General features: G+C 53.9%; 8 protein-coding genes across 8 annotated transcripts; 6 read left to right on the top strand and 2 right to left on the bottom strand.

Annotated features, from left to right (window-relative positions):
* Positions 1-78: 78 nt before the first annotated feature.
* Positions 79-2,508, top strand: AYL99_08992 (hypothetical protein; the record flags this gene model as incomplete). Its single annotated transcript, XM_018840500.1, has 3 exons — positions 79-447; positions 499-2,211; positions 2,266-2,508. The coding sequence occupies 3 exons, from the start codon at positions 79-81 to the stop codon at positions 2,506-2,508; spliced, it is 2,325 nt and encodes a 774-aa protein (XP_018690247.1).
* A 777-nt stretch (positions 2,509-3,285) lies between these two features.
* Positions 3,286-4,612, bottom strand: AYL99_08991 (hypothetical protein; the record flags this gene model as incomplete). Its single annotated transcript, XM_018840499.1, has 4 exons — positions 3,286-3,409; positions 3,624-3,782; positions 3,924-4,327; positions 4,541-4,612. The coding sequence occupies 4 exons, from the start codon at positions 4,610-4,612 to the stop codon at positions 3,286-3,288; spliced, it is 759 nt and encodes a 252-aa protein (XP_018690246.1).
* A 5,067-nt stretch (positions 4,613-9,679) lies between these two features.
* Positions 9,680-10,633, top strand: AYL99_08990 (hypothetical protein; the record flags this gene model as incomplete). The annotated part of the gene is made up of 1 exon (XM_018840498.1): positions 9,680-10,633. One exon carries the CDS (start codon positions 9,680-9,682, stop codon positions 10,631-10,633), a length of 954 nt encoding a protein of 317 aa, XP_018690245.1.
* Positions 10,634-10,815: 182 nt separating this feature from the next.
* AYL99_08989 (hypothetical protein) lies at positions 10,816-12,007 on the top strand (the record flags this gene model as incomplete). Its single annotated transcript, XM_018840497.1, has 3 exons — positions 10,816-10,875; positions 10,946-11,811; positions 11,881-12,007. 3 exons carry the CDS (start codon positions 10,816-10,818, stop codon positions 12,005-12,007), a joined length of 1,053 nt encoding a protein of 350 aa, XP_018690244.1.
* A 424-nt stretch (positions 12,008-12,431) lies between these two features.
* On the top strand, positions 12,432-13,347 carry AYL99_08988 (hypothetical protein; the record flags this gene model as incomplete). The annotated part of the gene is made up of 3 exons (XM_018840496.1): positions 12,432-12,473; positions 12,556-12,906; positions 13,075-13,347. The coding sequence occupies 3 exons, from the start codon at positions 12,432-12,434 to the stop codon at positions 13,345-13,347; spliced, it is 666 nt and encodes a 221-aa protein (XP_018690243.1).
* Positions 13,348-14,332: 985 nt separating this feature from the next.
* AYL99_08987 (hypothetical protein) lies at positions 14,333-15,850 on the top strand (the record flags this gene model as incomplete). Its single annotated transcript, XM_018840495.1, has 2 exons — positions 14,333-14,892; positions 15,031-15,850. 2 exons carry the CDS (start codon positions 14,333-14,335, stop codon positions 15,848-15,850), a joined length of 1,380 nt encoding a protein of 459 aa, XP_018690242.1.
* A 376-nt stretch (positions 15,851-16,226) lies between these two features.
* AYL99_08986 (hypothetical protein) lies at positions 16,227-18,375 on the bottom strand (the record flags this gene model as incomplete). Its single annotated transcript, XM_018840494.1, has 3 exons — positions 16,227-16,727; positions 16,794-18,075; positions 18,167-18,375. 3 exons carry the CDS (start codon positions 18,373-18,375, stop codon positions 16,227-16,229), a joined length of 1,992 nt encoding a protein of 663 aa, XP_018690241.1.
* Positions 18,376-19,041: 666 nt separating this feature from the next.
* AYL99_08985 (hypothetical protein) lies at positions 19,042-21,114 on the top strand (the record flags this gene model as incomplete). Its single annotated transcript, XM_018840493.1, has 6 exons — positions 19,042-19,257; positions 19,349-19,648; positions 19,707-20,132; positions 20,214-20,700; positions 20,765-20,935; positions 21,035-21,114. The coding sequence occupies 6 exons, from the start codon at positions 19,042-19,044 to the stop codon at positions 21,112-21,114; spliced, it is 1,680 nt and encodes a 559-aa protein (XP_018690240.1).
* Between the last annotated feature and the right edge of the window lie 44 nt (positions 21,115-21,158).

The raw sequence follows: 21,158 nt of genomic DNA, 5'->3' as shown, positions 1-21,158 counted from the left end.
GCCACGGTCTGCTCAAAGCTTCACCCTTGCCTCTCTCTCTGACACCCCCCCCCAATTCACCGCCCTCATTTTGCCCAAATGCCTCCTCTACGAAAAGCGGATCGAAGGAGATCCGAACAACCGCCCATGACCGAGATGTCGACCGTGTCGATGCAGTCCACATTGAGACAAAGTCAAGAGTCATTCCTTGAAAAGCCCACATCAGTTCATCCGGTATATGGAAGCTACAGAGAGAGCGTCGAGTCGCCGAGACTGTCGCGGAGACCAGGTTTATCAGACCTCCACAACAGAACCCTCTCGGATCTCATGACTGAGAGCATCGCGGACAGCTCTTTGGAACCTCCAAATGGGGGTTATCCGCCGTTTGCTCCTGGTCCACGCTCGACCTATTCCGAGTCGCAGTCGCAGACGCGGAGCTCATCTCCTTATCCGGTACCGTCACCTTTCGTAAGTTCGAGTCTCGTCTCGAGAGATCATGGCCACTGACCCGTTTCATAGCGAAGTCAAGAAACATTAAAACCCCTCGTCCCCGATGCTCCCACGACGTACTTCAAGAAAGATTGGGTTAAGGAAGGTTCCATCGCTCAGCTCCATTCGAGGGACGACAAAGAATTCCTCTCAGGCAAGAAGAGATGGCTTTTCCGTTGGATAGCGCCGCTCCTCTGTCTGATTTCCCTCTCGTTGTATTGGTTCTACTTTGGCTTGCGTATCGCCTTTATCATTGACGCCCAACACCACTACAAGTCGCCTTTCCCTCTTGCCTGGATCTTCGTGGCCATCGAAATCTCCATCGCGGTGCCAATCTTCATGCAGACCTTGTGGTCTTTATTCATCCTCAAGAAACGGCACCGACCAAAGTTGAGGCTTGTCGGTAATGAGGTGCCTACCGTCGACGTCTTCATCACGTGCTGTGGCGAGGACGACGATCTGATTCTCGACACGGTTCGCGCCGCTTGTGACTTGGATTACCCTCAAGACCGATTCCGTGTCGTTCTCCTCGACGACGGCAAGTCAGACGCACTCAAGCACGTGCTAGAAGAGATGCGGGAGTCGTTTCCAAACGTCTTCTACATGCGTCGTCCGAAATTCCCTGGCGTCCCTCACCATTTCAAGGCTGGCAATCTGAACTATGGCTTGGACGCGGTCCAGAGCTTGCCAGGCGGATCCTCGGAATTCATGGCCGCTTTGGATGCTGACATGATTCCTGAGCAACAGTGGTTGAGGGCTGTGCTCCCCCATTTGTTGATCGATGAAAAAATGGGTCTTGCTTGTCCACCGCAGCTATTTTACAACGTCCCCAAAGACGACCCCCTCTGCCAAAGTCTCGATTTCTTCGTTCACGTCTCAGAACCGGTGAAGGACGCTTTGGGAGTTGCGTGGTGCACAGGATCTGGATATGTTGCTCGAACTGTCGCCCTCGCCCAGATTGGCAATTTTCCCTGCGGATCGCTTGCGGAAGATGTTGCTACTAGCACTCTGCTGCTTGGCTCTGGCTGGAAGACTGCCTTTGTCCACGAGGCGCTTCAGTTTGGCACTGTGCCTGAAGACTATGGTGGGCATCTCAAGCAACGTACGCGGTGGGCCATTGGCACGGTCGATACTGCCTTCAAGCTCAAATTCTGCCTGTGGGGCGACAAGGTCAGGCATATGACTTTTGCGCAGCGGTCGTCCAGCTTCATCTATGCCTTCCTCAGCTTGTTCAACATCTTCCTCACCCTCTCCATCTTCGCCATGCCCATTGTCCTGATCGCCAACAAGCCCCTCGTTGCGTACGCAAACGACACGCAACTACGGTGGCTGATCCGCGCATGTTTCGCTAACATGGTGTTCAATCGGCTGTGTGAGTTTGTCCTCTTCATTCCCGCTGGTTATGCCACCGGACAAAGAGGTAGCCGGTATCAGCTCTGGATGGCCCCATACATCTCTCTCACCATCATCCGATCGTTTGTTCTGCCCACTTGGTTGGGCGGGCAACGACAAGCCTTCAAAGCCACCGGTTCGATCAAGTCGGCGTTGAATGAGCGAGACCCCAAACTGCGAGCACCCATGTGGCGACGTATCTGGACGATCTGTGTCAATTATCTCGCCGGTTTCCACGTGGCATACGTCTATTTCGTCCTCGTCGCCGTCACCTTGTCATCCTACCGAACTTTCCTAACCCAACATACCCTGCGGGGCAAGCTTGTCGGCCTCTTGACCCACGCGTTCTGGGTAAGTTCCTCTTCAACACTCCATCCACCGTGTATGCACTGACTGTGGATATAGCCCCCTCTTGCGTGGTTGATCGTGTGCTCATCCTTTTGGATCCCTTTCACCTATGCTTGTGACCCTCCCAACTGCCCAGATCGAGAAGAACTCCTGATCCGCGACCCGAAAACAAATGTCGCACACCCGACACCAGAGGCGAAGAAGATCGCATTTGCTCCGCAGTCAGTTTTCTTTGAACTGGAATATTCCGTCACCACTGCTTTCACGGCGCTCGTGTTTGTGGCGGCGTTCTTTTACTGAGACTGAACAATACAACAAAATTAATGATGCAACGAGCATGTCCATGACTGTCGGTTTCAGATGGCGACGGTCCAAAACTGAATTAATGGAAGCGCAGCTCAACACACCCATCGTCATTTTGGTGGAAGCAGCTGGGCCTCGATCTTGTACATACAAACGGAGGAGATATGATCCTTCAACATAGACATACACGGTTATCCTGGCGTTTTCGACATATAACGGGACAGCGGCGTTTGTAGCCCACTACATGGGGCGGTTGGCATGTCCGCATCGATCGGCAACAATCTTTGGATTGTGAGGAAGCATATGGGGTATTGAGGTGCACAATGGTGATACACCATGATGACAGTATAATATGGGAGGTGTTGAACTACGGAGCATACATCAGAATATTATCCCACCAGGAACGGGGGTATTTGACAGGAGTGGAAGAGCTGTATGATGTATACAATCCTTCGCTGTGAACACGACCAATATAAAGAACTCGGGGTCGATCTTCTGACAGCGAATGATTTATCTTGCACTTGAGATGGAGCTGGCATGACAGGTGTACTCGGAATATGCCTGTGGTCGATCCCCAAAAGCTATGCCTTTATTCCCTCTTCATTCTCGTTCTCATTCTCTCATCAGCAGTTGTTCTCTGCCGTATCGGTCCGCACGTGGCATTTCCACCTGTGTCCCACTTCAACTCACTCCCCCGGCACAACACAAGGTTGCGAATCATAAGAGCATCCTCTGTAGAGGGCTGCATGCAGTGCTTCCGAAGGCCGGGCGCTCTTACAGCTTCGCCACTCCTCCAACGCCAGCGCCACCCGGCTGGTTCGAGACGAACGACCCGTCCAGCTCTTCCCACTCGCTCAGCACCGTCTTCTTCACCTGGATGAAGCGGCCTGTTCCTTTGCTGTGGGCGTGAATAGCGTGTTAGCTATGTAAGTGTGATGCTATTGACATGTAGGAGGGCGCCAGGGACAGGAGGCGGGCCAGCAGGCACACGGTCGGGGGTGAACAGAGACATCACCGCGCTCACCCTTGGGGAAGACCGCCCTATGCCCGTCGTATACACCAATGTAAGGGAATAAGGAGAAGAAGAAGGAGGAGGAGGGCGTTTGACTCACAACATGGCTCTAAACTCGGCGGTTTTGCCGTGCACACCCAGCGCCGCGAGGTCCTTGTAGCGCTCGAACAGGAGCACCTCGTTAGGCGCCGTCTTGCTGGCCATCACGCAGTAAGTCAGGGTGCCGAACTCATTGGCTTCGACCCAGTCGCAGAATTTTCTGGCGGGAGTCGTGTGTTAGCGGTGTCGGTGAGGTTATTCGCTTGGTGTAGGAGGGAATTGGGAGAAAGATATAGAAGGAAGAGGACAGCCAGCGGTCTGCAGAAGCAGGGTTGGGATCTGACAAAACGGACGGACGTACCCAATCACACCCACCAGCCCGTCCTTCGACGCTTCACCATCCTTGCACACAAACTTGGCTAACATGACGATGCCGGCCTTGGGCGTCTCCTTCTCGCCCTGACGCGCCACAAACCCGGCGCAGGGCGTCCACTCGGAGAGGTCCATGTCCGTATCGGCGCTGTACAGGCCCTCACGCGCCACGGTCGCGTGGTACTGCTTGTACTCGGGGCCGGCCTTGATGGCGTCGAACGCGGCCTGCGACGTCCAGATCTCCACCACTCCAAACATGGTCCCCTTCTCGGCAGCCGGCACCATGCCCATGTTCGCTTTCGGGCGCGTCGCCGGCGTGAAGATGCTGCGTGTCGTGCATTGCGTGCTGGCTTGTCGGAAGAAGGGCGTCACGGCGGCGTTGAGTTTAAGGGCCTGGCAAGGGAGAGGACAGTTGTTAGTATCCTGCTGTTGGCAGACATCTCATTCTTCCTTTGCTTCTCTCCAAACCAATCCGTGCAGACGCACTTGGATCAAGTGCCCAATCCAGATCCAAGCCTCGAGGCAAGCAGCTCTCGATGTGCCTGTATCAAGACGGTAGAATAGGAAAAAGCCAATGGGATTAAAGAGGAGAGGAGCCTACGATACCTTATTCCGGCTCTCGGTGCTCTTGGGGTGTACCAAGGCCACCAATGCAAAGGGCTTGTTCTCGGTCGCCATATTCAGTCGAGGAGGTGAGTTGCGTTGGAACTGATTTGAACTCTCTTCTGTTCTGTCCGTTCACTTCGTCTCCAGAACAGCCTTGTCCGTGGAAAATGCGACTCCGTCGTTAAGCCGGTACTGGGAGGCAGCACCAACTCTCGAACCTCGGGACGAATACTCGATCAGTACCTCAGATCCACTGTGGGAGACAATGATAAGAGACGAGACGAACTACGTTCTGATTTTGACTGGTGAGTTTCTTTCTGTCTTTCTTTTCTCAGCTAAATACTACTGATTTTGCGGCATCAACATCATCCTCCTCCTCCCTGACTGGTAGTGGCGGTAGTAGTGTGATTACTTATGCGCCCATCTATCCCACCGGGTGTACTCGACGTAGGCAAAGCGTCGGATATCATCCGCCACAATGGGGGAGTTGCCTCGGTTCTAATAATCACAATTTTCTGTGTCCGAGTCGTTGATAAGATTAGATCAGGCCGACAGCACGACGGAATAATCATTGCTCGGAAGGATATCTGGGGACGTTTCTGCCATCTCTATAGTTTCGGTATTCTGTGAAGAAGATCCATATGACAGAGAGATCTGGACTCTGTCCTCGGCGATAGTACAAGGTATTGTTTGCAAAGTGAGACCATGTCACTTTAGGCACCTAGTTACGTGTACAGGGGGGCAGGGGGGGGGGGCATGTACGGGCTGCAAAACCCCCTCCCCCCCTCCCCCCCCGGGTCCATTAGCGCGTTCTGAGCATTGCATTCCTGCGCACCTCGCTGTCGCCATTCTACCACTTGGTGTGGCCGCCTTGCGCTGCGATAACAGCTCTACAACGCTCAGGCATACTCTCTATATATTTCATATAGTTCTCTGGCTGTAGCTTTTCCCATTCTTCCAGTAGATATTGCCGTACTTCCGCATCAGTCTTTGGAAACCGCTTTCCAATCCTATACTTCAAAAGGCGCCAGACGTTCTCAATAGGATTTAAATCTGGCGAATGCGTAGGCCAAACCATTCGAATAACGCCGTGATAGACGTAATAGCCTTAAGTAAGTTTTACTGTATGAATCGATATATTATCCTCCATAAGAATACTTCGCATTAGTCCGACGTGTCATGAATGACAAGCATATAAGCTAAGAGGTCCAAGATCTGTCATGAAATGACAGGATTCTTAGTCTTTTTGGGCGATCCCCAAGGGGCTGTGGACCTCTTCCTGACACGACGTAACGTTTAATATTACGTAGATATTAATAGAAATGCGGAAGGACTCTTTCTATATATACTCGCGCTGTAATACTTCCCCATTTCTTCCGTATAAGTATTAAAGGACCCTTTTCTACTCCTGATATCGCTCCGTACGCCATTACAGATGAAAAACCAGCGAATTTCGGTATATAGTAATCAAGACGATATTTCTCTTCGATAGTTCGCGTAACGAAAACCTTTCCAAACGCACCTATTATAAATGATACCGCATTAGTCTAACTAACGCGTTTCCACATTAATATATCCTAGGATTGATGTTTTATCGCCCATTCTAGACGGGCTTGTTGATGCTCAGGTAATAGAAGAGGCTTTTTGTCAGGAAGAGGTCCACAGCCCCTTGGGGATCGCCCAAAAAGACTAAGAATCCTGTCATTTCATGACAGATCTTGGACCTCTTAGCTTATATGCTTGTCATTCATGACACTTTTCCTGCGCCGTACGACGATAATATTGTTCCTTTTCGAATGCTGCTATAAGAGAGCGTCGATAGGCTTGAATGCCTTCGATTTGAGCGATATGTTTATAGGAAAGACGACGATAAAATGCATTAAGTGTTGCGCGTTATATTAAACGACGTCTCTTTCTCGTTGTAAGTATTGATTTACGTCCGATAGGACGTTAGGGTGTACACACTCCTGAGCGTATATAAAGGCGTACTGTAGAAAGAGCAATTCGAAGCTCTTTTGCAATTTGTGATTGATTCTATTTAGCTATAGTATATAGCGTTAGAATCTGAGTGCGTTCACGCTCTATTAGGCGCTGGCCTCGCGTTCGATCTGGATCCGCGTACGATTTACGATTTTTATGCTTGTCGGGTATCGTAGACGACGGGGTAGGTAGAGAGGGCGACGGCGAGGTAGGTAGAGAGGGCGGCGACGATATAGGTAGAGAGGTAGACAGAGAGAGCAACAGCGAGGTGCGCAGGAATGCAATGCTCAGAACGCGCTAATGGACCAGGGGGGGGGGGTTGCAGCCCGTACATGCCCCCCCTGTAGTGACTTTTACCTGGGTATGGCTTCCTCGCAAGAACAGCAGTTAAGCCCCGGTGACTTCAAACTATTATCCGACACGCTATGTCTATTGGGGGATCCCGCCTGACCAATTAAGTGCGGCCAGTCTGGGCGGGGCACGGCTTGGTCTCAGCCGAGGTCAAGGACCCGCCATTTACATCCTAGTTATATATTTAAGTCTCCAAAATTCAATTCAACAATCAACAACATCAGGGGATGTGGTCTAGTGGTATGACGTTTCCTTAGCACTTGCCTAACGGGCACTAGCGGCCTGATTACGTAAGTGGAAAAGGTTCTGGGTTCGATTCCCAGCTTCTCCACGTTGTATTTTTTTTCTTCAAGTTTTTATTGTTCTGTTTTTGGACCGTAATCAAGGAACGAAAGAAGACATGGAAGCGAAAAGGGGGCGCGCCCCTTGAGGAGCACCCAGAGAGCCCATCAAGTAGCTGAGTAATGGGCCCGAAGGCCTTTCTATCTATTGTCAAAAAGCCATAAACTTCGGCTGTCTAGCATGATTACAAGTGAGACGAAATGCTTTTCATGGCTTTGCCAACCCACCAACAACTTGCTCGGACCCGTCTTCAAGGAGATGTCGGGACCTGAATTCGAATCGCTTCCGGATGACGAAATCCAACCCGCGAAAGACGTGGAGCTCAAGAAGAAAGGCGCAGAGACCTCAACGTATGCGAAGCGTAACAACAAAAAGAAGAAACGTACGGCGAAGAGAGATCCGACACCAAAAAGAATCTTGACCCCTATTACGACCGTATTCGGTTGTTAGGGTACCTTCATCTGATCTTTAACTTACCGATCTTTCACATCCGTTTCAGCTTCAAAGTGTTGGTGAGGAAGCTTATCAAAATATACCGTAGTAGGGTGGTGACTCTAATGATGGCCTCTAGGCGCTCGTGGTGAAACTCTAGGTACTCTATAGTAGCCTCCAGGCGCCTGTGGTGGTGAACTCCAGGTACTCCATAATAGCCTCCAGGCGCCTGTGGTGGTGAACTCCAGGTACTCCATAATAGCCTCCAGGCGCCCGTGGTGGTGAACTCCAGGTACTCCATAATAGCCTCTAGGCGCCCGTGGTGGTGAACTCTAGGTGTATAGGCTAGGCTGAATATAACTAAGCGAAAAGCGTAATGACACGGGACGTTTCAAAAGAAAAACAAATCGGATGCGAATACTCTTTTGGGCCGATCAGATTCGCGGCTTTTTTGAGGTAACCGGTCTGAATGCCTTAGAGATGTGATTTGCTGCCTCGCTGATTATGAAGTAGAGTTACATTCGGATACGTTATTACGTACCTTACCACCCTGGGTAGGCGTCTCACCTTGAGTCCAGGACGTAACCTATTGCGAGACGTGAGTTCCAACCGAAATAGTTCCAAGAGAATGTGGTGTCGATCGGTAGACCAGTCTGCGAGTAGTTCTGCAGTGCAGTATCCACGGACCATTGGCCTAAGTCGACATCTAATAGTGTATACTTTACCCCGACAGGTCTGTAAGGCTCCAATCCGAGTCCACAAACGATCCCTGTTCCGTGAGGTGATACCAGCACCCCTACAGAACAGCCACGACAAAGCGCTTCCGACCATCTTCCTAGAAAGAACCCTCATCAAAAGTAAGCATAAAATCGGGAAGAGCTTCGGCAATGATCAGAGAAGGATCGGATAAATTGCGCGAGGTCGAGAAGTCCGCAATGTGGACGTAACGGTCTGTGATGCGATCACTTCAGAAGTGATTAATTGACAGAGGGAGGGCCAGGGCTCACAGAGTATCCACTGGGTATATTAGATGTCGACTTGGGCCAATGGTCCGTGGATACTGCACTGCAGAACTACTCGCAGACGGGTCTACCGATCGACACCACATTCTCTTGGAACTATTTCGGTTGGAACTCACGTCTCACAAAGAGCAGCCCCAGTATCTATGTATACGGTGGACTGTAACAAAGTAGCGACAATGCGCTTGGTGATATCTGGATCCTCGCACTTCCTGCCTTCCATTGGACTCCTGTGAGCACGAGATCGGTATCGCGGTCTGCACTTGCCTGTGCCGTGATGATAGATCGGTCTCTGGTCACATATGGTGGCATGTATCACACGATCGAATGGCCGATCCCGGCCAGATACGACTGGCCATGCGACCAGCCGCAATCTGGGCTCAGGCTCTTCGACCATACACACCTAGATTGGACATATACTTATGAAACACCGCCTCAGCAGTCCCGAGAGACACTTCAATCTCCTACGACATCGAATCATCGCCCCTCCTCACTCAATCGCAAGAATATTTCCTTGATAGATCAAGCCTCTGCTGAAGCCTTGTGCGTCGCTCGGAGGGCTCTGATTGGTCTATTGGCGAAAATAAGTCAATCTGACACAGCCTTTTTTGGCTGGAAGTCTGAACTCGGTGTCGGAACGTTGTAGTCTATCATCTTCGATCAAACCTCCTTGGCCCTTCATGAACAGGCGCAGTACGACAGAAGAAAAAAGCACATCTTGACACAGAACTCGAAAGGTTCGAACCATTGGGCCGTTCTTGCAATTGGCGCATCAGCTTTGTGCGTGAAATGGCATCTGATACAGCTTCAAAGCATGCAGACGTCTCATCCCCCTAGTGATGGCAAAGGCAATGGCCGTTCGGCTTGTGATCGCTGTCGACGCCACAAGCTCCGGTGCGAGCGTCCTGCAGACTCGGCGCAGTGCCGTCGGTGTTTGAAAGCCAATGTTGTATGTGTCACTGGGACGGCTCTCAAGTCAGGACGCCCTCCGCTGAATCGACAACCCTCCGATGCGATGACGGTGGAGAGTTGGTCTCTGCATAGGACGCTTCAAACACCGAACCATACGCCTGACCCTGACCCTGACCCGGACCATGATACCGGTGCTGGCAGAGATACGCGATTCCTTTTGGCACCAATCACGATTGAGAGTCTCGAAAACGGGTGGCCAGATCCCATGCAACAGGATACCGATGGGTCGCAAACATTCCACCAGCCCCTAGCCGCCAACACCTCTCAGCCAGCCTTCCCCGAGATCTTCCCTCACAGCGACTGTCGACAGCGACTAGGAGAACTACAGAAGGCAATCCTCGTTGACCTGGAGCTTGTGAAGGCATGCAAAACAGCCACCGACTGTGCTCAACTGTCGCTCTCTCCAGAGCTGACATACAACTCTTCGTTTCTGGTCGGTCGAATGCTTGGCCATTCAAGAGCTCTACTCGGCATCTTGGATTCTTTTAGATCGATTTCCTCCACGCCTTCTTACTATTCCTCAGGCAATGACACCATCCAGCCGGGCACCGGAAGCCTGCACTGCGACGTGCCGACAGTGTTCTCTATATTTTCATGCTACGTTTGTCTCATCCGCATCTACCGCACCATCTTTTCCTGCATTCACGACTCGATGCCTGTTCTGTTGTCGCTGCAACAACCTGTGCCGCAACTATTTCCTGGCATCAATTTGGCAGGTTTCACAATGGAGACGCGCCTCGATCTGCAGGTTCAGATCCTGGTCCAGGTCAGCGAAGACATGCTTTCAAAGCTCGATGTCCGGCTTGGTATCTGCGGAGGTGCCAACGCCGATGAGGGAATTTTCGAGTCTACAAGAGCCCATCTAATGCTCAGCATGATGGTAGAGGAAGAGGCTCGTGAGCAGCCTCCCTTGTATGAACCTCGAGGCCCTTGCAAGTCTTTGAGGGACATTCTTGCCGATTTAAAGCAAACGATAAATGGTCGAGGTACAAAATGACCGAATATTGGGGGCTGAACTTCGGAGCATTTGCATCTCTTCGGATGGATGCAGGGCGTTTCGAACAAAACGTTCCGATCCGACTCCACGGTGGCTCCGAGAAGCAATAAAACCACTAACGAGGTCGTGAATACTGGTGCCATTTGCGTGCTCCCAGCAGTTCACTCTCCCAGTCCACTATCATGCCATCGTCTCCTCCACCAGAAAACCAAGGTATCTCTGCCATGTGGTGGAGTGCGCGGGTAAGAAGTACCTCCTGGATGCGACAGCCTCGCGTGAAGAACTGGCCAGCAGGTGACTGACCAACTGCAGAATCCACCAGAAAACCCTCGCACTTCCTTCTCCGGCAAGACCGTCCTCGTCACCGGTGCGAATATTGGCCTGGGGCTCGAAGCCGCAGTCAAGTTCGCTACGCTGGGGGCGTCGCGCCTCGTTCTCGGCGTCCGATCAATACAGCGTGGTGAAGCGGCGAAAGAAGAGATCTGCCGACGAGCGGGTTACAAGAGCGCAGACATACAGCTGTATCCACTCGACATGAGCACCTTTGGATCCGTCAATTCTTTCGCCGAGAAAGTCTGTACGGCCGAATCCCGAGTCGACGTCGCTGTGCTCAACGCGGGCGTTGCGGCATCTTCGTACCAGTGCTCTGCGGAAGGGTTTGAGATGTCACTCCAAGTCAACACGCTCTCGACCGCCCTGCTTGCCGTGCTGTTGTATCCCAAACTCCAGAAATCGGCAGAGCTGTCCGGCAAGCCAGCACATCTCGAGTTTGTCGGCAGTGTTGGCCATCGCATGGTCAAGCCTGACGCACTCGATGTAGCCCTCAGCAGCGGCTCGAGAGTGCTGGACCTCGTCAACGTTAAGAAATTCTTCGACATCGAGCGGCAATACTTCACCACCAAGCTCTTGCTGATGTATGTCATGGAGGGACTCGTGGCAGCAGCATCTTTGTCGTCCACAGGCCACCAAGGCCCAGACGTGATCGTCACGACATGCTGCCCGAATCTGTGCCGCACCAATCTCGGGCGTGACTTCTCCTGCCTGCTGAAGCTCCCGAACTACGTTTTCCAAGCCGTCTTCGCCCGGTCAGCCGAGGAGGGAAGCAGGATCCTCGTCAGCGGAACGACCTTGGGTAAGGACGCGCATGGGCAGTTCTGGAGCCACGATGTCTTTGACAAGTAAGTCGAGATCCTCTTTACCTCGAAAACCGCGCACATTGAAGGATTTGGTTCTGACCAGCGATGCAGGAAAGGCGAACTGGTCACAAGTCCCAAGGGGAAGGTGTTGCAGAAGAAGGCCTGGAGTGAAATTGTCGAGATTTTGAGGGCGCACGTTCCACAGAGGGAAGAGTATCTGCTCCTGCTCCCGTGCTAAATTACAAAAGAGTGCGAGGGTGTCTGGAAGGCTCGGAGAGATGTCCGTCCAACACAGCAAGCTATGCGTCTTGTTCGGATAGAGGCACGATTTCCTTGCATTATACAGATCCTGATTCGGGTGTCTGGTAGCCATAGCGATGCCCGCTGTATTGCCTTGGACGGGCACTTCGAGCGTTGAAAGTCTCTCTTGTAGCCTGTCCCATGCTGCTCTGTGTTGATGGCACGGAGGAAGATGCCCCGAGGACGAACGAGTAGGAGGCAGGCGGAAACTACCCGATGAACTACAGTAACTACATAACCGAGCCACCGAACATAGCTCTCCCAACTCACGACGTTCACGATCGTATACAAATCGTCTTGGTTGTCGATTTTTCCCGTCGCTAAAGATCTACCCAGTCAAAAAGGCGTGATAGAGTTCCACAATGGCTGGGCTGCAGCGGCTACGGGCCTTTACAACATGCGATGTGAGTGTTCGAGGTGCCCACGCCTAGGCCTCTGAGATCTGTGCTGAAGGGTCTTCTCTCTCTCTCTGTATCACTCATCTAGATCGGCGACGCGTTAGTCAAGCTGAAATACCCGCTGGGAGGCTTCCTGGACGGGATCAAGATGTACTCGCCCTCACCCGATGAAACGACAACCGCCACCGGCACCGTCTTCGGCCCCGCGGTGACGGTCAAGATGGTCGAGGAAAGCGACCGCCAGGCGCCCCGCCCGCCGCGCCACTTCGCCGACTGCAACGAGCCCGGCAAGGTCATGTTCATTCAGCAGCCCAAGGGCGTGTACTCGGCGTGTTGGGGCGGCCTGATGTCGACACGCGCGAAGTACCTTGGCGCCGCGGCGGTGATGATCGACGGACGTATGCGGGATGTCAGGGAGCATCGCGAGATCGGGTTTCCGGTACGGGCTCTATTATCTATCCATCCATTTCCCAATTCTCCTTTCTGTGCTTCTATCTATCGACCTTCCCTTCTCTCGTTATTGCACCGGCTACCCAGGAGGAAGTGCATCCATCCATCCATCCATCCATCCATCCTAGCTAACAGCCATCCCTTCCGGTTTTACAAGGTCTTCGCCCGCGCCACGTCCATCCTGGGCTCGTACAGCTTCACGCGCGCCTCCGAGATCAACGTCCCACTGCAGTTCCAGGGCGACCTGTGGATCCACCCGGGCGACATCCTGGCCGGAGACGCGGACGGCGTGGTGGTCGTGCCCCCCTCGCTGATCGACCAGGTGGTCGCCCTGTGTCAGGAGCGGGCCGAGATTGACGAGAAGACCTTTGCCGCGCTGCGGGCTGGCGAGGAGATGGGGCCCACGATCAAGCGGCTGCGGAAGGAGTGAGGTGGAGAAAGGAAGAGAGGGAGAGAGGGAAAGAGATCGATCCAGGTATGGAGTGTATATGTGTGTATATATATATATATATATATGTTGTGTATATATATATATATATATATATCAATCACATATATACATATAGTAGCGTCAAGGAGTTAAGTTGTGACCGTTCTCGTAGAAATGCAGAATTCAGTCCCTTACAAGAGCAAATGCGTGTCTGTAGGCCGCCGTGCACATTAAGAGCATTTCTAATATACAGTGAGTGGCCGGGGAAGGGGGAGGTACTTACTATACGGGAGACTGGTGAAGCCAGGGACAGCAACAATAGAGAGACTGCCTCGAAGTTACGGGGCGCTTCCAGGGGAGCTTTAAGGAGGATCAGGGGTATATTGGGGCCTACTAAGCTAGCTTTAGGGGCCAGTCTCGGGGGGCACAGTACCGAGGACCGAGTGCTGATCGTACTCAGCGGCGAAGAATGATCCCTGTAAAGTCCCATTGCCATTTCCAGACCCAAGCTTCGACCTCAGTCATGACTGAGCCATTCTGAGCTGTGACGACATATACGATTCTGAGCTCGGCCTGGTGAGCTCGGAGGCGTTCCCTGAGTAGCGTGAGCAGAGTCCTACTGTGAAGGTTCCCAGAACTTAGCCCCTGGGCTACAAGGAGAAACACCATCCCCCTCTGGACTAATGTCTAACAAATCGGTGCGAGCTGCACATCTGCGTGGACATTCTCCATATATCCACTCGCCCACCGGGGACTATTACATATAGGCTAATCAGAGCCATGGCCTTGAAGCTTCACATTACGGCAAAAGACCTCTCCCACCGGGAGTTGGCCTGGAGGAGGTATTTCAGGAGGAGCTTCATGCTTGGAGAACTTCTTGTCACGATGAAAGCTCCCTGATCAAGTGGATGGGCGTCTCTTATATTGAGAAGGTCCTCGCCAGAAGAAAACAGCGGGCAAGCCTCTTCTCAGAGGGTCCTCTACCATGGCACTTTTCCTCGTTCTTGCAGCATTCGCCACTGTCGCTCGGGGACAGGACAATGTGGCAAAGGTCGACCTCAGCAACAGCTCGGGCTCCCCCCACCATCTGGCATCTGGCTTCATCTACGGCTTGCCCGATACGCCCAATCAGATCCCAGATCACTTCTACACGGACATCGACTTTGGATACGGCCGTGCGGGGGGTGCTCAACTGGCCGCTCCCGCTCGGGGGTGGATCTGGGGTGTCGAAGAGTATCGGGGTCGTCTGGCCTCGACGTTGTCCAACTACAACACCTGTCGAAAGTACGGGGCGAACTTCATCCTGCTGCCCCATGATGTTTGGGGTACGGATCATGCCAACTCGAGCACCGTCTGGCCCGGCGACCGCGGCGACTGGACTGACTACGACACCTTTGTGAAGCAGTTGCTGGCCGACTTGAAGGCGAACAATGCCCTAAACGGGCTGGTGTGGGACATCTGGAATGAGCCCGATCTGACCTTCTTCTGGGAGCGTTCGCAGGCTCAGTGGGTGGAGCTCTACGTGCGCACGCACAAGATCATCCGGTAAGTCATCCTCTATCCGTCGCTTGGCCGCCACTCCTGCTGCATTTTCAGGTTAAGAGCAAAAGCTCAAGCAGGTGGAAAGAACCCACACGCACTATGGTTGAGCAAAGACCTGGCTGAGTGATCACGATATCTTAGAGCTGACCCGTCCTACTCTTCCGTGCTGATATCGGGCCCAACGCTCGCGAACCTGCCCATGGCTAACAACACCTGGTGGACATCTTGGTGTGAGGCTGTCAAAGGCAACGACACTATCCCCGACCAATACGTGTACCATCTTGAGGGCGGTGCTCACTCACCGGGCGAAGATCTTGCCTACACCAACCAATCTCTCGCATCTCTGTTGAGCCAGTACGGGCTGCCCGATCGCCAGGTCAACATCAACGAGTACGCGACGGCCCCCGAACAGCGTCCCGCCGGCGCGGCGTGGTGGATCTCCCGGCTCGAACGATACAACGCCATCGGCCTGCGCGGGAACTGGCTCAGCGGTCTGGAGTTGCACGACTTGATGGCCAACCTGCTCTCCAAGTACGACGACCCGGCGAACTACACCGCCACCGACTACACCTCGGCCGCCGAGTTCCAGGTCTACAAGTACTACGCGACCAACATGACGGGGAGCCGTGTCGCGACCGAGGGCAGCGCCGACGCCCTCTTCGACGTGTACGCCACCGTCGATGCCGGCACGGGCACCGCGCGGGTCTTGGCCGGCTCGCGGGTCACCGCCGGCAGCTGGAACATCACCGTCGCCGGCCTGGTGGGGAGCCCCGCGAGCCTGGAAAACAAGAAGAAGACGGTGCACCGGATCGCCTTCCCCGGCACGTCGCAGTGGACCATCATGGAGGCGCCCCTGGACCTGGGAGATCTGGAGGTGTCGGTGTCCGATGACGGGCTGCTGGTTCTGCCCGTGACCACCGACAACACCACCGCGTGGGCGTTTGAGTTTAGTATCTCGTAAGAAAACCTCTGGAGGAAAAAAGGGAAGAAAAGCCACAAAATGCTACCTATCCAAGGAATGACATATCGATTATGTATCCTCCATGCATCCTGCCAGTGCCTCGCTGATGACATACCGTGTGCTTTACCCGCTGTCCTAGATTGAATGCCACAGGAGCATTCCAGCCTTCAATCCGGTATGGAATCTTCTTTTGCAAGCCTACTTGGGAGTTCGCTCAAGGGTGATTGACTCTCCACCACGGCTTGAAGGGACAAGCAGGACATGTCTGTTACGGCGACTAGCCACACAGTCTCAACGGTGGCAAGGCCGTTGGGCTGGCATGTCGATGAGCCAAAGACCCAAGCATAAACAGAGAGCATTGTCTTACGGAGGGCACCTATCTATGCCACCTTCTCAACCCTACTCTAGCATGCCCCCGGCCACCACGGTTGGCTCTGAAGTAGTACGGCACGAACTTCAACTCCTTGATGACCTTATCATCAGACTTTTCCACGCTGTGCAATTCCTCGGCTCCAAGGGTGGGATGGGCGTCGATATTCTGCACCTGGAGCAGACTGGCGCCCTCCTTCACCACGAGCGCCACATACGTCTCCCCCGTGGCCTCATCCGTCACAGCCTCGTCCTGCACCACGCATTCAGGATCGAGCTGCACACTCTTGAAATGATCCTCGACCCAAGGGTTGTCGAAATCTTCTATACAATACACAATAGGCCCGCGGGTCAAGGCTAGGGTGTCTTGGTTGGTATATGGGTGCGGCGCGACAAGGCGAGGACGGAAATCTACTTCCAGCGTGAATGATGGGTTTTCCGAAACCCAGGCCGCAGGCAGGACGAGGTAGCCCTTTTCCGGAGCCGAAGTCGGCGGCGATGGGACAACCTGGGACCGCATGTCAATCCTGTGACTTTCACTCTCGTACTGACAGGGGTTAATGATGCTACTCACCTTCCACGACGTTGCCCATGCCGGTATCCGAAGAGCCAGACTGATCTGTGAAGACTTCGTCTGAAGCTCGAACTCGACCTTTCCACTCCATGGCCAATTGGTCTTCTGGGTCAAGATGGCCGGCTCGTCGCCAGCCTGGAACTGGAACGTGCTGGGAATGTACAGATGGACGTTGACCTGCGAAGATCGCTTTCCTTCCTGCTCCGTGTATATGTAACCCCCAATCTGCCCAAGCAGCCTCAACACGTTCGGCGGACAACAGGCACACGTGAACCACTCCTCTCTCTTGGAGAGGTCTGTGTCGCTGGATGCAAGCTGGTTGACGTACGTGAACTTGGTGCCGTCGTGCGACATGGAGGTCAAAACCGCGTTATAGAGGCACAGTTCCATGACATCGCCAAAGCGACGATCAAGGTCATACTGGAGAATGCGTTGGGCGAGCATCATCACACCGATCGCCGCACAGGTTTCGGCATAGCAACCCCCTTCATCTGTGCCCTGAGGAAGGAAGTAGTCCAGGCCAAACCCTTCCCACTGTTTCATGGCGCCAATCCCCCCGGTGGTGTACATTTTGCAGTGAACCATGTTGTTCCACAGTCGATATATTGCCTCGCTGAGCTGGCCGGGGGCCTCTCCCAGGCGGACTAGGTCTGAAGCGGCTGTCAGGAGATACATCGCCCGGACCGAGTGGCCCTTGATCGTCTGCTGTTCCACCAGTGGCTTGTCGGCCTGGTAGTACCAGAGAGCGTTGGCCTCGCCCCAATAGGCCATTCTCGTATGCGATCCCTCGCCGCGTCGCTTGGCCTCGACCTCGTAGAAGTGCTTGCCGTCGGTGGTGCGACCTCGCTCGGTCAGGAAGAAACGTGCCAGCTCCAAATGTCTGCTGTCTCGGGTGCGGTGGAAGAGTCTCAGCAAAGCGAGCTCGATTTCCGGATGGCCTGGATAGCCCGGCAATTGATCCTCCCTGGGGCCGAAGGTGCGATAGAGCAGATCGACATATTTCAGAAGCGGCTCCAAGAGCTCCTTGTTTTTGACGAGGTCGTGATGGGCGAGGGCGGCCTCGATCAAGTGCCCAGCATTGTACAATTCGTGGAAGTCCCGGAGGTTGGTGAACCGCTTCCCGGGCTCGACCACGGTGTAATGGATGTTGATATATCCATCAGGCTGCTGGGCGGATCTGATCATCTGGACCAACTCGTCCACCGCTGCCGAGATCTCAGCATCAGGCTGACGGTGGAGGAAATAGCACGCCCCTTCGATCCATTTGGCAACGTCCGAGTCCCTAGATGAGGGCGCAATGTTAGTATCCGGAGTCGGCGTTTCTTCTTGATTGCTTCTCTGGTCTTTCAACTCGAGCTCAGTCGGTCACTTACCAGAACAGATGGTTAGGAATGGGCCAGACGTTCGGGGGGTCCGAGTACGACGGGTGCCACTGCAGCTTGAACGCGTCGTATCTTCCCGTCTTCTTCAGCACCTCCAGCTGGTACCGCAGCGTGGTGGACGATGCCACTTGACGTTTTTGCGCGATCAGAGACCCTGGTGACAGCGACGACCGCACAAATGTCTCTTGAGGGTACGCCATCTGGGGTCCAGTTCCGTTCTATGGGAAGCAATGGTTCTGCCCGCCCTACAATGTTGAAGAATCTCGAAAACAAGGGACCGTGAAAGAGGAATAACGCGATGTCAACGTGTGTTTACTGATACCGCCCGCGGAGAATGGCCTGGATCGCCGTTTTGCCTTACTCTCCCGGGGGTTTTCATCCAACAGAGTGAAATTCCGGTGGGATATGGCCGGTGGTGGTTCTATCGCATCTCATCTTCGCCTCCCGGAGAGTGAGCACCCAAGCGACGACGGCTAAAGGTATTCTCAGTGCTCATTTCCCGATCGAGCGACCCACCTTTCCCACCTAACCCAAGGGGGCTGCTGTATACACTGGCCTCCGGAAGCGGGCAGCTCTGCTATAGGCGGCTAGACTCCAGGTCAGACGCTAAGGACTCACACCGGCGGTGGGGGAGGGTCTTTTGCACATCCCTCGCCGGTGGGAGTAGGCATTAGCGTGCATATGCCCCGTGGGAACTCCACGAGTCTCGCAATCCGGGGTTGGGGTGGTGGTGGTGGTGCGAGGATGTGCTTTGCGTATTTGAGCGGAGGAGGGTCCATTCCATGCGTCCGACTCCCAACAGTTCTCCCGTCCTTGGGATATTGACCTGGGTTGTAGGATTTGCTATCCATTATCGAACTCCCATCATGGAGACAGCCAAAGTCGTCCCAACCCATCGGGAGCGTCAGAGCATTGACATTTCCGACGAGGAGACTCTCGACCTCATCCGTCACGCACAGGAGAGCGATGCCGCCGACAGGCTGTTGACCGTCCGTGAGGCGGCGAAGAAATACAAGAAGGCCGTCTTCTGGGCCATGTTTCTCTCGACCAGCCTGGTCATGGAAGGATACGACTTGGTCATCGTAAGCAGTTCCTCCTGTACTAATGCCGACGGGACGGGGAACCGGGAACAGGATGACAATGACTGACTTTCTCTTGTGACCGAGTCTATAGATCACTTCATTCTACGGCCAGACGCAGTTTCAGGACCGGTTCGGCGTCCTGGATTCAGCGACAGGCAAAAAGCTCATCCCGGCCAGGTGGCAGTCAGGCTTGTCCAACTCGGCGCTCGTGGGCCAGCTGGCAGGCCTCTTGATCAATGCCTACACGCAGGACCGGTTCGGTTGCCGCCCGACCATGATGGTGTTCATGGTGTGGATGGCCTGCGTCCTGTTCATTCCTATCTTCGCCCCGTCGTTGTCGGTCCTGGCCTTTGGCGAGTCCATGTGTGGCATCCCATGGGGTGTCTTTCAGGTATTTCTAGCCTTCGAGTCTTCGAAGAAACTGTCCAAGATTGACACTCCCATTCCAGACTCTATCCACCACCTACGCCTGCGAAGTCGTCCCCACCGTTCTGAGACCTTATGTGACGGCGTATGTCTGCATGTGCTGGGGCGGTGGGATCCTCCTCTCGTCGGGCGTCGTTAGAGCCGTGGCGGGCGTCCAGGGCAACCTGGGCTGGAGATTGCCCTTCGCGATCCAATTCGTCTGGCCTCTTCCGCTGTTCATCGGCGCCTACTTCGCGCCCGAGTCGCCCTGGAATGCGGTGCGGCGCGGCAAGTTCGACCTCGCACGACAGAGTTTGATGCGGTTAAGACAAGACACGCCGGACAAGGAGAGGGAAGTGGACTCGACATTGGCCTATATCAAATACACGACCGAACTCGAGAGAGCCGAGACGGAGAACGCCAGTTTCCTCGAGTGCTTCAAGGGAACTAACCTACGCCGCACAGAGATTGTAAGTACTGGCACGTGTGATATATCCCATCTATCCTGGGCCATTCCCCCCTCTCTGACTGACTTTTCTGAATTGGAATAGAATTGCGTCGTCTGGGCCGCCCAAATTCTTTGTGGGAACGCCATCCTGGGGTACTCGGTGGTGTTTCTTGAAGCGGCCGGGTTCTCTGAACTGCAGGCCTTCGACGTCAACATTTCGCTCTCGGCGTGCTACATCATCGGCGGCATCATCTGCTGGCTGATGTTCCCGCACCTGGGCCGGGCCACCATCTATATGGGCGGGCTGACCTTTATGTTCTTCTGTCTGGTGGCTATCGGTGGCCTCGGCTGGTCCAATTCCAAGGATGCGCAGCTGGCCGTCGGCATCCTGTTGGTGGTTTCCACGCTGTGCAACATGATCACCACCGGCCCGGCGTGCTATCCCATCGTGGCCGAGACACCCTCAGGCAGGCTGCGGTACAAGACCATCGTGATCGGGCGGTGCGTCTACAATCTGACGGGCATCTTTTCGAACTCAGTCACGCCGCGAATGATATCTCCTGTGGGCAAGTCTCTCTGCACCTCCCCACGTCTCCCTTTCCTTTCCTTCTCCCACGAAAAGGTAATTTTTGCTAACAATCACGGTACATACAGCGTGGAATTGGGGTGCGAAAACTGGCTTGTTCTACGCGGGCACCAACCTCCTCTGCAACATCTGGTGCTGGTTCCGTCTACCCGAGACCAAGGACCGCACTTTCGGGGAGATCGACCTAATGTTCGAGAATCGCGTCCCGGCCCGGAAATTCAAGTACACCCATGTTGATCGTAAGTGTTTCCCGTTCCCCTTTACTTTGCGTTTCTTTGGGAAGGAAAGGGAAGGAAGCTGGAGATAAGCGCCGTGCTGACGAAGCGAAACAACAACAGAATTTGACCTCATGGCTCACGAGCGGGGCAGAGAGGTGGTGATCAACGACCAAGAGAAATTGGGTATGTCGATGAGTTGAAGAATTCGAGCTGGCTGTTGTTGGTGGTGTTGTTGATGGGGGGA

The sequence above is a fragment of the Fonsecaea erecta genome, assembly GCF_001651985.1.
Source record: "Fonsecaea erecta strain CBS 125763 chromosome Unknown Scaff8, whole genome shotgun sequence".
Classification (NCBI taxonomy): domain Eukaryota; kingdom Fungi; phylum Ascomycota; class Eurotiomycetes; order Chaetothyriales; family Herpotrichiellaceae; genus Fonsecaea; species Fonsecaea erecta.
Note: the sequence above shows the minus strand (reverse complement) of the source record. Positions and strands in the feature narration are given on the sequence as shown.